Genomic DNA, 14,959 nt, shown 5'->3' with positions numbered 1-14,959 from the left:
CAAATGTTTAGGAACACATGTAATGCCTCGCAGGGGAGTACCGAGGGGGTCACCGCTGCGCTGAGCCTGCCGGCTGGGCAGGGGTCAGGCTCCAGCACCGCTCAGCATCCGACCCAACCGCCGGTGATGCTGGGATGAGCTGCTTCTGGAGCGTGGCTATGCCAGCCCTGCTCAGTGATTTGTTTCAATCCTGCCTCCTTTTTTTTTTTTTTTTTTTTTTTTCCCCTCCTTCAGAAGTCCGTAATCCTCGTTTCTGCTATTCTTCGTCCACTGGTGGGAACAGCAACTTCCTTTCCCAAATTATAATATAAAAGAGCTGCGAGCAGCAACGCCATAAATAATATTTTCTTATGGCCAGAACATCCAAGTCTAGGCAAGACACCAAGAACAGCTACAACATTGTAAAACTCCAACACTTCTCCAGAATGGATTCACTAATTAAAAAATGATTCTTTTTTAAAAGTGGTTGAAAAATATTGGCTTTCCCATCACTGCCTGTCGCTCGCTGCACCGAGAAAAAGCCCATCCTGCAAACCCGCAGCCCAGCTTACCGGCCACCAGCCCACCTTTCCCTCTAAAAAAAGTCACCGAAATAAATACACAGGGAAGGGAAGGGGAGAGAAAAACATCTGTCACAATCACTTCTTTAATTAATTAACGTATCATCACTTCAAACTATGGGGCGAGAGCCCCCGAGGCTGAGGCGATGCTCTCTGCTGGGCAGGGCGCTCGTGGGGAACCAAACAGCTCCGGCCCTTCCATTGCCCGGCGAGGAGCTTCCCTGTGCCTGTATCCCTGTATCCCTGTATCCCTGTATCCCTGTATCCCTGTGTCCCTGTATCCCTGTATCCCTGTGTTCCTGTATCCCTGTGTCCCTGTATCCTGTATCCCTGTGTCCCTGTATCCCTGTATCCCTGTATCCTGTATCCCTGTGTCCCTGTATCCCTGTATCCCTGTGTTCCTGTATCCCTGTGTCCCTGTATCCTGTATCCTGTATCCCTGTATCCTGTATCCCTGTATCCCTGTATCCCTGTATCCCTTTATCCCTGTGTCCCTGTATCCTGTATCCCTGTATCCCTGTATCCCTGTATCCCTTTATCCCTGTGTCCCTGTATCCTGTATCCTGTATCCCTGTATCCTGTATCCTGTACCCCTGTATCCTGTGTCCCTGTATCCCTGTGTCCCTGTATCCTGTATCCCTGTATCCCTTCCCACACCTGCCGGGATGTGGCCAGCCCTCTCCTGCTGCAGGCTGCCCACCTGATGGGCCATTTGCCCTTGAGACCCCCATGGAAATACCCCACAGCCCCCCGGAGAGTGCAAGCACTGAGCCTGTGCTCGGGGCTGGGTGTGCGGAGCCCCCCCAGTCTGGGGGGAGTGAGTGGTAGAAGAGCCTCCTCCTCCATCCTCCTGCTCCACTCCACAGCAGCAGCAGCATCCCAGATCGCGGGATGGGGATGCTGGCCACCACCACCTGTGAGAGCCACCGGCACGGCAGTGGCAATGCTCTGGGCTAGGATGCAGCGCCCAGCGTCGAGGTGGGACCTTATTTTTTTCCCTCCCCTTCACCTTATAACCTCCTTTGCAAAACTAAAATGCATTTCCCAGGAGGTTCCCTTGAGGAGCTGTTGACAGTCTCTCCTCTGGCCGCTGGCTGGGCTTGTGCCCCTGCCTGAGCGCTCCGTGCGTTTAAATCCATCCCCGACACCAGCTCCCTGAACTGAAACTCCAGAAGCCTCCAAGTCTGGTGCTGCCAGGAAAACATCATCCCTGGGGATGGAGAAAACCCTTTCTCCAAGGAAGACACACACTTAGGGCTCAAATGCTGTTGATAAGGCTCCTTCTCTCTCTTTTTTTTTTTTTTTTTTTTTTTTTGATCTTTTCTTGCAGCGAGCATTCCTTTCACACCCACGCACACCCCAGCATCCTCAGCCATTGGTCTGCCGGCGCATCCGTCACACTTTCCGTCGGCCAAAGCAGATACACATTGCAACTGCTTCCATCCCGCGTCTCCTCTGGTGTGAACAGCCAGCGCAAACAAAGGGCCCAAATATCCATCACCCTATTAAAATTTTTTTCATTTGTTTCTTGTGCCGCAGTTGGTTTGGGTTAGAGGGTTTGTGTAAGTGGTTCGGGGCGGGCGGCTGATGTGGGATCTGCGTGCTGGGATGGGGTGGCATTGCCTTGGAGACCCACGGCAGATGCCTTTTGCTCCACTTAGGCTGCAGGCTGGGAATCCCAAGGGGTTTGCAAGCAACACGGAGATTTTTTGGGTGAGGAGAGAGAGAAACTCCCTGTGGAGCAGCTGGGATAACAGCAGCTCACACTCCAGCGAGAGCTTGGGAAGCCCAAACCCCTCTCTCTCACCCCGCTCCAGCTTTTCTGCTTCCACCAGAGGAAACGGGGACAAGTGTTAGCTCAACCGTTAGCTGAGCTTTTCCCGATTTCAAACAGATGTTGGGATGGTGGCTGGATTTGGGCAGAAAGCTCTTGCTTTCCCCACATTTGCTGGCCATACCTAGCCAGGGGACGCTGGTTCTCCCTTTGGCTCACAAGAAGGTCTCTGATCTCGCCGCACGGGTGAGGGACTATGGCCCACGCTGGCCCCTTGTCCCCGAGCTGGCCGCCTCCATCTGCCCCGGCCGCCAGCATCCGCCAGTGAATCACAGAGCCTGGATTCCTGCAGCTGGTGGGAAAACCTCGGCTCGGGCCTGCAAAGCCCCTGGGGCAGATGTTCGCCAGCGGTCCGGCTGCAGCTCGTGGTCCCACTGCCACCGTCATCTGTCCCCAGGCCCGTGCAGGGACGGGCTCGGGCCGCGGCGGCGTTGCGACACTGCCCAGCAAGGATGAGCATCCTTCTTGCACAACCGCATCCGTCTCATCCATGTCCTGCTCCTTGGCCTTTCTGCCCCGGCTACCTCTCACCACGTTAATGGGGGGAGTCAGGTCACCCCCAGAACGGGGGAAAGACCTGTATGTGTCTCAGGAAGGGGACCCCAATTTCTATCAGCCCCCCCTGGGGTCAGTGCATGAGCTGAGCAGGCGAGAGAAGCATTACCGGGGGGTCGAGGACCACGTCTCAGGGCACCTTGACACATCCCGGTGTTTCTCACCACTGAATTAATCCGTTGGGACTGTCTGTGCAGCCAAATCCTCACCCCACAAAGGTGGGTTTGTGCTGGAAATGGGGGCACCGGCTGCCCTGCTCCCCCCACGCTGACCCTCTCCAGCCTCTCCCCTTCCCACTGACTCCCCGCAGCCTCCCCGTGACACCCCACAGGTCTGTGCCACGGGGTGGCACCGCCCCACGAGCAGGGAGCACCAGTGGGACCCATCCTGGCAGTGGGGATACCCGGGGTGCATGGGACCACCATCTGTAGATGCCGCAGAGCAGCGGGGTGGCGAGCGGCCGGGGCACGGGGGGGCTCGGTGGAGCCCATCCAGGCACTGAGCGTGACTCAGCACCGCACCACACCTTGTGAGTCACCCCAGGGCTTCCTGGTGCACCCAGAGTTTTCCCTTCCAGGTCTCTCCTGGTGGCACCAACCCAGCCCGGCCCCGTGCCGGTGATGCCAGCTCTGCCTCACGTGGCTGCCAGCCCTCCCCTGCCAGCACCTGCTTCCCTCGGCACGTGCCCGTGTGCCGCTGGTGCTCTGGGTGCTGGGCTGCTCCTCGGGGACCCAAAGCCCCAAAGGCTTCCAGGCAGCAGGATGAGACCCAACGGGTGGAGAACTCAGGGCATGCAAAGACACTGCGGGCATCGCCCAGCCACTTGTGCCAGGGCAAAATGGGGTGGGAGGGGGGTTTGGTGCCCAGTGGGCATCGAGCCAGGCACGGGGTCCCTCACCAGGGGCCTGGGCAGAGCCTTGCCATGTGTGGGTCCTGTGCACACTCATGGGGGGGGATGAGCAAACACGAACTGAGACCACCAACCGTCCTCTCACTGAGAGATTGAGCTACAAAATACAAACCAGAACCTAAAAAAAAAAAAAAAAAAAAAAAAGGGGGGGAGGGTGGGGGATGAGTTTCCAGGATCCGAGTCCAAGAAACGTCTCAAAGGGATGAGCTCGGGATTGCAGTCAGCCTCATTTGCTAAATATACCCCGGACCTGACTCTGCCATCTGCCCCAGACCAGTTATCTGTCCCCAGTTTGCCCGGAGAAGGTGGCCACAGCCAGAGGAGTGTCCCACGACGCTCCGCAGGCACCGTGCACCTCGAGCCGCTGCGGGAGAAGCAGCAACCGCAGCATTCACCGGGCAGAAGGTGGAATTGGAGGCAGCGGAGCCGGACGGGGATGCAGGAGCACCCACCGGGCACCGGCACACGGCCCCGGCGCGGGCGCTACTCGCAGGCCAGCTTCCCGTCGAAGCTGGAGAGGGCGATGGCGAAGGCCTGCACGGCGCACAGCGGGTAGTTGTAGTCCATGGTGAAGGCATCGTCCGCCACGCGCCCGAACTGCATCACGATGTAGTCGGCTGGGGGAGAGAGGGCGAGCGGTTGGGGTGGGACCCCCACCCCCAGCCCACCCCGTGCCCAGGGTGCCCACACACGCAGCAGCATCCCAAACCGCCCCCCCACCCCCGGCTGCGCCACGCTGCTATGCCTGTTACCAAAAAGCATCATTTTCCCATTGCATGGAACCCCTTCGGCCCCCCCAGCATGCCCTCCCCGGGAGCCGCAGCCCCCCGAGGGACAAGGACCCCACTCGCCCCCCCCATGGGACCGCTGCTACCAGAGGGCGGGTGACAGGAAATCTGTAAAAATAACCAGGGGCCCCCGAGAGGTTTTTTCTGTCCCGTAACCCAACACCCCGGAGGCCAAGGGCTTCTGACTGCGCCGGACAGGTGACAAACGGCCGCGTCCGGTGGGGACAGAGCCACCGCCACCCCCAAGGGACTGTCCCCAAGGCACGGTGCGCCCCAGGGTGCACATGTGGGGTGTGTGCTGGGGGTGATGCTCTGGGGTGGCCTGGGCTGAGTGGGTGGCTGTAGTGTGATGGGGAGGGGGCTCAGCACCCCACAGGATTTGTCCTTGCCCTAATCTGCCTGGCAACAGGTGACCCGCGCGCTCCCTCTGCCGGCACCCAGGGCCAGCAGGCAGCTGCCTGCAGGGTGCCACGTGCCCTGCCTGGCTTCAGCCCAGCTCCAGCGAGACCCCAAAGCCCCCATGCATGAAAAAACGAAGCCTCAGCAAAAAAAAGGGGGTGCTGGGGCCAGCCAGTGCTCCCCCACCATCCCCCCCCATCCCATCCTCCCATCCCCCCCATCCCATCCCCCCCATCCCATCCCCCCCATCCCATGCCATCCCATGCCATCCCCCCATCCCATCCCCCCATGCCATCCCATCCCATCCCCCCATCCCATCCCCCCCATGCCATCCCATCCCATCCCATCGCATCCCATCCCATCCCCCCATCCCGTCCCCCCCATCCCATCCCATTCCATCCCATGCCATCCCATCCCCCCATCCCATCCCATGCCATCCCATCCCCCCCATGCCATCCCACCGCATCCAATCCCATCCCATCCCATCCCATCGCATCCCATCCCAGCCCATCCCATGCCATCCCATCCCCCCCATGCCATCCCATCGCATCCCATCCCAGCCCATCCCATGCCATCCCATCCCATCCCCCCCATGCCATGCCATGCCATCCCATCCCATCCCCCCTATCCCATCCCCCCCATCCCATCCCATGCCATCCCATCCCATCCCATGCCATCCCATCCCATCCCATCCCATCCCATGCCATCCCATCCCATGCCATCCCATCCCATCCCATCCCATCCCCTTCCCAGCTTACGGTCACTGCCGTGAACAATCTGGAAGTTTTTGACAGAGGCGTGAGTGACCCGGCCGTGGAAGTTGAGGACGTAGGACTGGGTCTCATCATTCCACACCGGCGCCTTGTTGTGCAGTTCGATCACGTTGTCCATGTTTCTGTTCTGCCATCGCATCAGGAGGCCGTCGTTGTCCTGGGGAGGGCAAGAGGGGGGACAGTGGGGTTGGGGTGATCCCATCCGCAGCCCTGCCACCCCTGTGGCGTGCCCGGGGGGATGCTTCGGTAGCAGTACCCATCTGGGGAGCAGGATCCAGCACCGAGAAAAAAATACAGACAGCGCAACTCCCACCTCCCAGGGAGGTGACTTGAATTCCAGGGACGCCTGACAGGTTTTCAGTGCCCCAAAATGGGTAAAATTCCAGGTGAATCCCAGCAAATCCAGTCCCCGAGGAGTTTCTCCCAGTCTGGCCCCGACTTACATTACGGGGCCGGATGGGCACCCTCTCATTGTCGGCGTTCATCCCCGGGATGATGACCGTCATTTTCCGGGGTCCTTTGAACCCTAAAACGTTGGTCTCCTGCAGGAGAAACCCCGTCCCTGAACCCAGTGACCCCCATGGGCTGCAGCCCCTCGACGGTGGCTGAGCAAGAGCTTGGGGACGGATCCAGCCCATCCTGCACCTCTGCAGCACCCTGGAGCATTGGCCCAGCAAAAGGGGTGCAGGTCAGGACCCCCTCACCACCTGCCTGGGGGGTCCCGGGGGGGCCCCGCATCTCTACTTACGTAGACCACGGCCGAGAGCTCCTGCCGCACGTTGGACCAGTCGGCGTTGGCCCTGTCGGGGTTCGCACCGTTGTCGAACACCGTAAACTTTGTGCCCATCAGGTTGGATCTGCAGACGAGGGTGGGAGATGACCACAGCCAGTGCCACCGGGACCCCTCCCACCTGCCCTGTCCCCCCCACCCTCCAGGCACAGCCCCAGCTTTGCTCCAGCCGCAAAACCCACGTGCAGCCCCTGGCTAGCACCGTCCGTCCCACCCTTTCGCTGTTTGTTTGGGTTCAGGGCACCCCAAAATCGGGGTGCTATAGGGTACTGCCGCCATGGGGACCCCCAGCATCGCGGCACAGCTGCCAGCGGTGCAGCAGGCCAAGACTTGCCGGGTGCCGTTTCTAGCTGTGACCTGCCTACCAGGAGGAACCAGATGAGCCTGTTTTCCCCTCCCGACCCCCCGACACTCCTCGGGTCAACCCAGCAGTGGGGAACGCCAAACTGAGCCTCCTGCCTGATCCAGCCATCGCTCAGGGCAACCTACGGAGCAGGAGGAGGGTGCTGCAGGAATGGGGTGCCACCAAAACAGGGTGCCACCTCCACACCTACCTCAGTTTCCCGATGAAGTTCTCTCCCCCCCGTGACAGGTCGGTGGGGTCGATGGAGATGAGGTAGTTGGAGGTTTTGCTTTTCTTACGCTTCCTCCCGGCGAGGAGGAACACCTGGGAGGGCAGTGGGACCACGTGGGGAGGGGGCATTGCCATTGCCACAGCTGTCCCCAGCTCGCCACCCCGAAATACCCTCTGCCAACGGGTCACTGCCACGACCTTGCACAAGTGGCGCGCGGAGTGAAGATGATCCTGAAGATACTGGCTGAGCGATGGGACAGGAGGGTCTGAGCCCAGCCCGGCGTCAGCGCGGCTCTCCGGCCGACGCTTGCTCATCATCCCAGGTACCATCGACACAGGGCATTTCCCAAGAGGAATTGCAGGGGAGGGGGGCAGCCCTGTCCAGGACCCACCGGCACGGTGGGATGCAGACAGGCATCCCCCAAAACCCCGAGGGTGCTCCTTGGGGTGGGTGTAGAGCCCCAGGGGTCTCCACGCCCCCACTCCTGCTCACCTTCTTGTCGTTATCCAAGTGGAGGTAATAGGTGGGGTAAAGCCCCCGGTCCATCCCCTTCTTGTCCCGCGTTACCCGGCACTTGACGGTCACTCCCTGGGGCGCCGGCCGCAGCACAAACTCCTCCAGGTTGTCCACCTCGATGACAGGTGACGGGGGCCTCTCCTCCTTCAGCTGCCACACGGGAGGGGATGGTGACCCCAAAGCCAAACCTGCCAAAAGCTCTCCTCCCCTCCCAGCTGATGGCTCCTTGCTCCCGGTTCCCCCCAGGCTGTGGCTCTGCAGCTGGTGGCTTTGGGGACAGTGCTGCAGTGAGTCTCCCTGGGGGATGCTCCAGCCCCCCCAACCTGCCCTGGGGGGAAGAGCTGCTGCCCCCACCCCCTGAGGGGACCCCCATGGGTCTGAGGGTTTTTTGGTTGGGTTTTTTTTGTACCTTCTTTGACTTCTTCCCTTTCCCTTTCTTGTTGGAGTTTTTCTGCGGGGTCTCCGGGCTCTCCTCCTCGCTCTCGGCCGCTTTGGGAGGAGCTGCGGGCAGGAACGGGCAGGGGGACAGTGGAGGGAAGAGCCTGACTCCACCAAACCCCAAAACCGAGCTCGGCACAGACCCACGCCAACACCATTGATCATAACCCCCTTCTCCATGGCCAGGCTCAGCCGCACCCCCACGAGCCCCTCCAGCACCCACCACCCTCCAACGCATCGCCAGTGCCAGGGTCCCACCTTTTTTTTTGGATTTCTTCTCCCTCGGGGGGTCCCCGCCTGTCTGGAAGAGGGACGCCGGGTTTTTCTTCTTCTCTGACCTGATGGGTTTTGTGCTGGAGTCGGAATCGTCCTCCTCGTCGCTGCTGGTGGCGGCTGGCGGGGGGGACATGGGGAGCACCGTCACGCAGCACCGGGTGCTGTTGGCTCAGGATGATGCTGTGGGGCAGTGGGACGGGCTGCCACCCCCCCTGCTCACCCAGTACCTTTCTTCTTGCTTTTCTTCTCCTTTTTCTCCCCGTTCACCTGGAACATGGACATCTGCTCCTTCTTGGTGCTTTTGGCAGATTTGGCTTTGCCATCAGGGTCGCTCTTGTCTCCTGGGGGGACAGAGGAGCCGATGAGCGGCCGAACAGGGGGATGGGGACAGGCGGGGGTGGGGACAGGGAGGTGGCAGGATGAGGGCAGCGGGAAAGGTGAGGGGGCGAATCCTCTGAAGCCCTGTGAGCCTCCCAGGACAACGAGGGCCCAGGGACTGTCCCCTCATCCCAGCCAGGACAGATGCAGCCAGGACACCCCTGGTGCTCACCCTTCGGCTTCAGCTTCTTCTCCCTGCCCTCGCCCGAGGGGGGGTCTTTGGGAACCTTCTTCTTAAGCTTTTTTGGAGGGTCTTTATTCTCCACCTCTTCCTCCTCCTCTTCCTCCTCCGAGTCCTCAGCCGGCTCTGCCCGGAGGTGACACCACGGCATCAGCAGCACGATGGCCTTTCGCATCGGGGACCCACCTCCTTGTGCTCCGGGAGCAGGGAACGACCCTCGGCAGCGCAGGCACCCACCCCCCACCCCACCGCGGGGGTGCTGGGCCATGGGTGCTGGGCCATGGGTGCCCGGGCCAGCGGTGGTGGCCAGTGGCTTGTTGGCCACGTCCAGCGCCGGACACCGCGTGCAAAGTCACACTGCCATCTCGTGGCTGCAGCCCCGGGGTGCTGAGCTGGGGGGAGGGGGGGTGGGGGGTGGGGGGTGAGCCCCATCATTTTGCCCACCCCATCTTTTTCCTCCGGAAAGATGTCTGGGGAGCTGGTGGCACCAGCCAGCCACCCACTGCCACGTTCCCAAGGAGCGTGTCCCCAGCCCCGATCCCAATTCCCAGCCAGCGCCACGCATGCAGGTCCCCTGCCACATCCCCTTTGCTCCCCGGTGTGGGGATGGGCTTTGGCCAAAATCCCCCCACCCCACCCCCCGGCATGTGCAGAGCCCCTGAGACACCGGGAGCATCGGTGGCACCGGTGGGACATGGTGCATGGGGACACGAGATGCCCACAGAGGTGTGGGTGCTGCCCCCCCACCTTGCTGCTTCTTGGGGGCCTTGGCCACACGGGAGCGGGGGGCTGGGCTCTCCTTCTTCTTCCGAGGCTCCCTGGTGAGTTTGGGGTCCTTGTCACCCTCCTCCTCCCCCTTCTCCTCCTTCTTCTTCTTCAGCTTCTTCACCCCTGCACGTTTCAAGGGATGCCAGTGATGTTGAGCGCGGCGGCTGCAGGATTGTGGGGGGACCAGCATCCCCCCCCATTCCCATGGGATCAGGGGGAAGGTCTGTGCTTACCCTGTGCTGGGGCACGGGGCTCCTCCGCAGCCCCCGCCTCGCTCAGCTTCTTCACCCGCAGCCGCCGGGGCTTGGCCTCGGCCTCCAGCATCGGCTCCTGCCGCTTCTTCTTCACCTTCTGCCCCTGCGGCCGGTGCTGCGGAGCAGTGCCAGCCTTCAACCCCTTTTCCCTGGGCAGGGCAACCCCTGCTCAGACAGCACCAGCTGCTTTTCCAGAACAGCCGGGCTTTTCCCCAGCCCCGCGAGGGAACTGGGACCTGCTCCGGGGACAGGGACACGCTGGCACCTTCAGACGAGTGACTTACCATGGGGCAGCCGCCCAGCGAAGGCAGAGGGAGGAAAAGAGAAAGGGCTGTTAGACAGGTGGGAGAGCATCATTGCTGGGACAGCCAGCCCCGCGCCAGCCCCGGGGACAAGGGACATGGTGCTGGCGCTGCCACAACACCATGGACCGTGCCGGTAAGGAGACAAGCCACGCTGTGCCATAGGGACCCCGGCCAGGAGCCACTCTGGGCACCGAGGGGCATCCGAGGGGACCTGAGCTGGGACAGGGGACACGGGGACGGGCAGGCAGCCCAGCTCCGCACCTCCATCTCCACTTGTCCTCGCAAAAGGTCCCCGCCGGAGGCCAGGAGCTGCGGGGCCGTGCGGGATGGAGGTCAGTGGGAGCGGTAAAGCAGGGGGATTAGGCACAGCACACCTAATCCCGGTGAGCTGGGGCTATAAATAACCCCGATTTACCAAATGCGGAGAATGTGGGGCAGCAGCGGGCTCTGCCCAGGAGGTATTTGGGGAGGGGGTGGCAGCTCGGGACCATCAGAAAGGGATTTAAGCATATCCAGTTGCACCAAGGCACCCACCACCCGACAAAGCACCTTGCCCCTCGCAGGGGTGTCATCCCTCCCGGATGCCCCAGCCTGGCGGGGGAAGGTGTTTTGCAAGAGGGGATCTGGCAGGATCCCAGCGGGATCCCAGCATGGCAGATTTGGCCAAGGGGGAAGCTGGGGGTCCCACAGCAGAGCCAGGAACTGGCTGGTTTCTTCCATGTCATCAGCTCACACTGAAAAGCTCCTTCACATCCTTTAATCCCTTAAGCAGCTGGGGGGGAAGACAGTCCCTTGATTCATTACTTAACGAAGCCTTTTGAGGAGGGGCTGCTAATTAAATTGGGTGGTTAATGAAATCACTGCTGAGACCCCTGGAAGGCTGGGTGGTACCCAAGGGCTGTGCCGAAACGCAGGGAGAGGGGTCTGGCCTTTGGGGTCACGGCTGGGGGAAAGTGAGTCACGGCTTAACTAAGAGGCTTAATTAAAGTGTTAATTAGGAACTGAGAGCCCACCTCATGGGGTGCTTCAGAGTGTTGGAAAGAGGTTTGGAAGGATGCACAAAGGAACGGGGGGGGGGGGGGGGGGGGGGGGGCTTTGTGGGATTCCCTCTACCCACCTGCTCTGGAGGGGGGTGGTCCCCAAAAGCTCATGCCCCCCTCTGGGCTGCAGCACCCCGATGGAGGAGCCTGTCCAGCCCCAGGCTGGTCTCGTGTGGGGCCCCAGGGTTTGGGGATCTCGGATGTCCCCAGCCCTTGGGGGCTGCCTGCAGCAGGGGATGGTGGCACCGGGGATGGTGGCACTGGGGCTGGGGGGGGGAAGGATTTTTTCTCACCTGCTTGGGCTTGTGATGGGGGGTCCCTGGCTCCTCGCTGGGGCTGTGGGGCACAGAAAGCAAAGGGGTGAGGGGCTTTCAGCCCCCCGCAGCTCCTGGTGGGGCTGAGACCCTCCAGCTGAGCACCACCCCAATATTTGGCCGGGGGGAAAGGTCATTCATTTCATTTCATTTCATTTGCCTCCAGAAGCAGCTCCCCATCTCGGCTGGGTCAAGCTCAGCCGACAGCATCCTTCCTAGCAGGGAGCCCAGGGCTCTGCTTTGGCCAAGGGTGACAGCAACGAGGTTAATCTGGGGACACCCCCCCCCCCCCGAACGCATCTGCCCTCTGTAAACCCATGAGCATCATCACACTGAACCCCGGAGCCAAAAAGCTGATAAAACAGCTCATTAAATCCCATCTAAACTGGAAACAGGAGGAAAAGGAGCTGGAGGAGATGGGAACCCGATGGGGATGCCCAGCACATCGCCCACCCCGCAGGTCGCATCCTGCCCCCCAGCACCCACCTGTCGGCAGCCCAGACCTCGCGCAGGATCTCAGTCTGCAGCGGCATGGCTCCCAGCCCAGCGTCGAGCAGGATGGTTCCCTCCGGCCTCTCCGGACCTCCTTCCCTCCTCCCGGTCACCGGGCACCGACCCCCGGCACTGCAGCCCCTGCCAGCCCCGGGGCTGGATCCAGGGGCTCAGCCGCAGCCTCCCAGCATCGGCTCGGCCGCCTCTGTGAGCTCCTGCGGTGTGAGGAGGAGGAGGAGGAAGAGCAGGCGAAGGAGATGATTAACTTTTTATTTCTCCTGAAACTCGGTAATAGGATTTCAGGAGCTGCCAGCCAGGCTCACTGGGAGAGCAGCTGGCAGGGCGGTAATCCGAGGAAAAGGGGGCTCTGTGGGAGCACCGGGGGGCACCGGGGGTCAGTCAGACCCCGGGTGCCTTTTGAGGGGTGTCTGGCTCCCTCCACACTGGGTGGGATCCCTGACACGGCAGGGCCACTCGCTCCAGCCCACCCCAGGCTGAGGAGCTGCCTGACCTCATTTAGGGTTACCCTCCCTGGATGTGCCTTTTGCCACCCAAAAATGTCGTCTTGGTGACAGAAAAGCAGGATTTGGGCTGGTTTGTGTGAGTTGTGTGTGGGGAAAGCAGCATCCCCAGCTCCAGGTGCTAAGAGCTTCCCTTATGGACCACTGCTCTGCTCCGAGCCCGATCCACGTCCCCGGGTCCCCTCGGGTGACACGTTTCGCACCCTGCACATCATTGCTCTCGCCTCGTTAACAGCACTTAATATTTAGCCGTTAATATTCCCCCGCAAAGGCCACCCATGGGCGCTCTCCAGCTGCAACGCCGGACAAGCCAAGCGTCCCCACCAGCCCCCCAGCCCTGCCCAGCCGCCGACACCCCAAAGCCCCCCGCCACCCCACGTCCCACCCGTGCCCAGTGCCACTAGATGGCATTTGAAGACTGCACACCCGGGACCCACCAGCAGCGCCAAAGTTTCGACGCCTTCGGCACAAAATTCTCCCAGTTTCCCTTTAATCTCTAAACCGCATCTCATCACCTGCCCGAATTTAATTTCTTTTCCAAGGGTGAGAAAAGCACCGAGCCAAAATAAGCCCAAAATCTGCTTAAAAACGGAGGGGGGGGGAAGCCCAGAAATTGCAAAGCAAGTTGGTGGTTTTTTTTCTGCAGAGGGTTGTTTCCTATGGAAAATGCGGTTTGGGCTGCCCCCAAATGATTTTTTTGCCCTGCCTGCAAGAAAAAAAAAAAAAAAAAGACAATTTTTTTGCAGAGCCCCTGTGTCTCCCAGCACCCTCCCCAGGCAGCACCCACAGGGATGCTTTGCTGGCCACGAGACACCCCGGGGGTGGTGTTAAAAGCGGGGACACGGATGAGCAGCCACACGGCCACCGTGCCAGGAATGATCTGCTGCAGGTGGGAGATCAGACAGGCTGCAGAAATGGTGCTTCAGGTACCACCTGATGGACCAGAGAAGAGGAATTTGAACCAAATCTGGTTTATCCTCCCCAGATGGCCGGGGGAGGGGGGTGGGGGGGTTAAGAGAGGGACGGGCAGACCCGCAGTCCCCGCTGGCATGGCTCTCTGCTCTCTACATCCTCAGCCAAGGGGCACAGGTACCTCGTCCCCCCATCCAGGTGCCCCCCAGGAAGCCCCCTCCCAAGGGGACATGCTAGCAAAAAAAAAAACACCAAACCCAAACCACCAGGATAAACCCCCCCAGGCTGGAGGAACAGCTGAGGCCCCCAAGTAGCATCCCCCAGCCAGGCACCTCCGAAGCCCTGGCTCTCCAGGGAACGACGGTGCTGATAAAAATGGACAGCATCAGGCCTTGAGGATGGCAATAATTCCTTAACGAACCCCTCGCTGGAGCTGGGGCATCTCCACCCAGAGGAGAGCACACCTGTGTGTCCCCCCGGCCACCCCCTTTGCTGAGCAGGACCCAGAGAAAAAGCACTTTTCTTTTTTTTTTCTTTTTTTTTTTTTTCTCTTTTTTTTTTTTTTCTTTTTTTTTTTTCTTTCAGTTGTTTATTTCCAAGCTCCAAAAGGAGTATTACAAAGAACAGACAGGAAAAATAACAACCGGAAAGCTGTTCTCACACGGTAGTGACGGCATCCCTTTAGGATGGAGGAGAAGGATGGCCGAGGTGGCAGCAGCACCAGCATGGGGACACGATGCACCCCACACACACCCGGGTCCCCCCTCGCCACGAGCTGTAAACCCACGGTACCAGCTCAAACCATCGCTTGCTTTATGAACCACCACGCCAACCTTTTTTCCCCCCCAGTATAGACCCCAAATAAGCAATAAAACTCCCAGTTCAAGACGGGAGCTGAGGGCTGGCACGCAGCCTGCGGACCCAGTGCCTGCGAGAGCGGAGCTGGACAGGCTTTGGCTCTCCAAGGAAACAGACACCAGCTTCTCCAAAAGATAAAGTCCACCCCCCCACCCCCCTAAAAACAGCGCTTGAACGGTGAATTTCACCCCTGCGCTGAGGGGTGCAGCGGAGGCGATGCAGGTCCTCACCCTCACGCCTGGCTCCGCATCACAACCCCTTCGGCCGCAGGCGAGGACCCACCAGGAGAGAAAACCAATTTCCCCCCCACCCCAGTGGACACCCACGGGTGAGAAAGCCACCGAGCGCTCCAGGGTGCTGGGTCCCCGTGAGCCAGCTCTGTGCTCCGGCAGCCCACCGTGCTGGTGCCGCTGCTGGCACTGGTGCGGTGCAGCGTGGCCGTGTGCCGGATACAACCGCAGGCAGCACCGCAGCGTACCAGGAGCATCTCCCACATCCCAGCTCATCTCGGAGGACCCGGGA

General features: G+C 60.7%; 1 protein-coding gene across 6 annotated transcripts; it reads right to left on the bottom strand.

The window, feature by feature from the left end:
- Positions 1-1,168: 1,168 nt before the first annotated feature.
- TULP1 (TUB like protein 1) lies at positions 1,169-14,888 on the bottom strand. Of its 6 annotated transcripts, XM_080367137.1 has the most exons (14): positions 12,141-14,888; positions 11,634-11,676; positions 9,975-10,092; positions 9,721-9,864; positions 8,965-9,099; positions 8,642-8,755; positions 8,397-8,531; positions 8,110-8,201; positions 7,677-7,850; positions 7,164-7,276; positions 6,568-6,676; positions 6,263-6,361; positions 5,805-5,976; positions 1,170-4,476 (listed from the first exon to the last, which is right to left on the bottom strand). In XM_080367137.1, the coding sequence occupies exons 1-14, from the start codon at positions 12,185-12,187 to the stop codon at positions 4,343-4,345; spliced, it is 1,629 nt and encodes a 542-aa protein (XP_080223263.1). In that variant the 5' UTR covers positions 12,188-14,888; the 3' UTR covers positions 1,170-4,342. The 6 variants fall into 6 exon arrangements, with proteins under 6 accessions (XP_080223262.1, XP_080223263.1, XP_080223267.1 ...); XM_080367136.1 differs by lacking the exons at positions 11,634-11,676; positions 12,141-14,888 and adding an exon at positions 10,280-10,555 and having other exon boundaries at positions 1,169-4,476; positions 9,975-10,160; XM_080367141.1 differs by lacking the exon at positions 12,141-14,888 and having other exon boundaries at positions 9,975-10,144; positions 11,634-11,667.
- Between the last annotated feature and the right edge of the window lie 71 nt (positions 14,889-14,959).

The sequence above is a fragment of the Falco punctatus genome, assembly GCF_963210335.1.
Source record: "Falco punctatus genome assembly, chromosome: 17".
NCBI classification, from domain to species: Eukaryota; Metazoa; Chordata; class Aves; order Falconiformes; family Falconidae; genus Falco; species Falco punctatus.
Note: the sequence above shows the minus strand (reverse complement) of the source record. Positions and strands in the feature narration are given on the sequence as shown.

What these genes read in the sequence shown, in the direction of transcription:
- TULP1 (XM_080367136.1), bottom strand. Translation starts at nt 10,460, where the DNA reads ATGGCACAGCGTGGCTTGTCTCCTTACCGGCACGGTCCATGGTGTTGT. An exon ending in AACTTCATCGGGAAACTGAG is followed by an intron (nt 6,677 to 7,163) that starts GTAGGTGTGGAG and finishes CCTCGTCTGCAG; the next exon opens with ATCCAACCTGATGGGCACAA. An exon ending in GATTGTTCACGGCAGTGACC is followed by an intron (nt 4,477 to 5,804) that starts GTAAGCTGGGAA and finishes TCTCTCCCCCAG; the next exon opens with CCGACTACATCGTGATGCAG.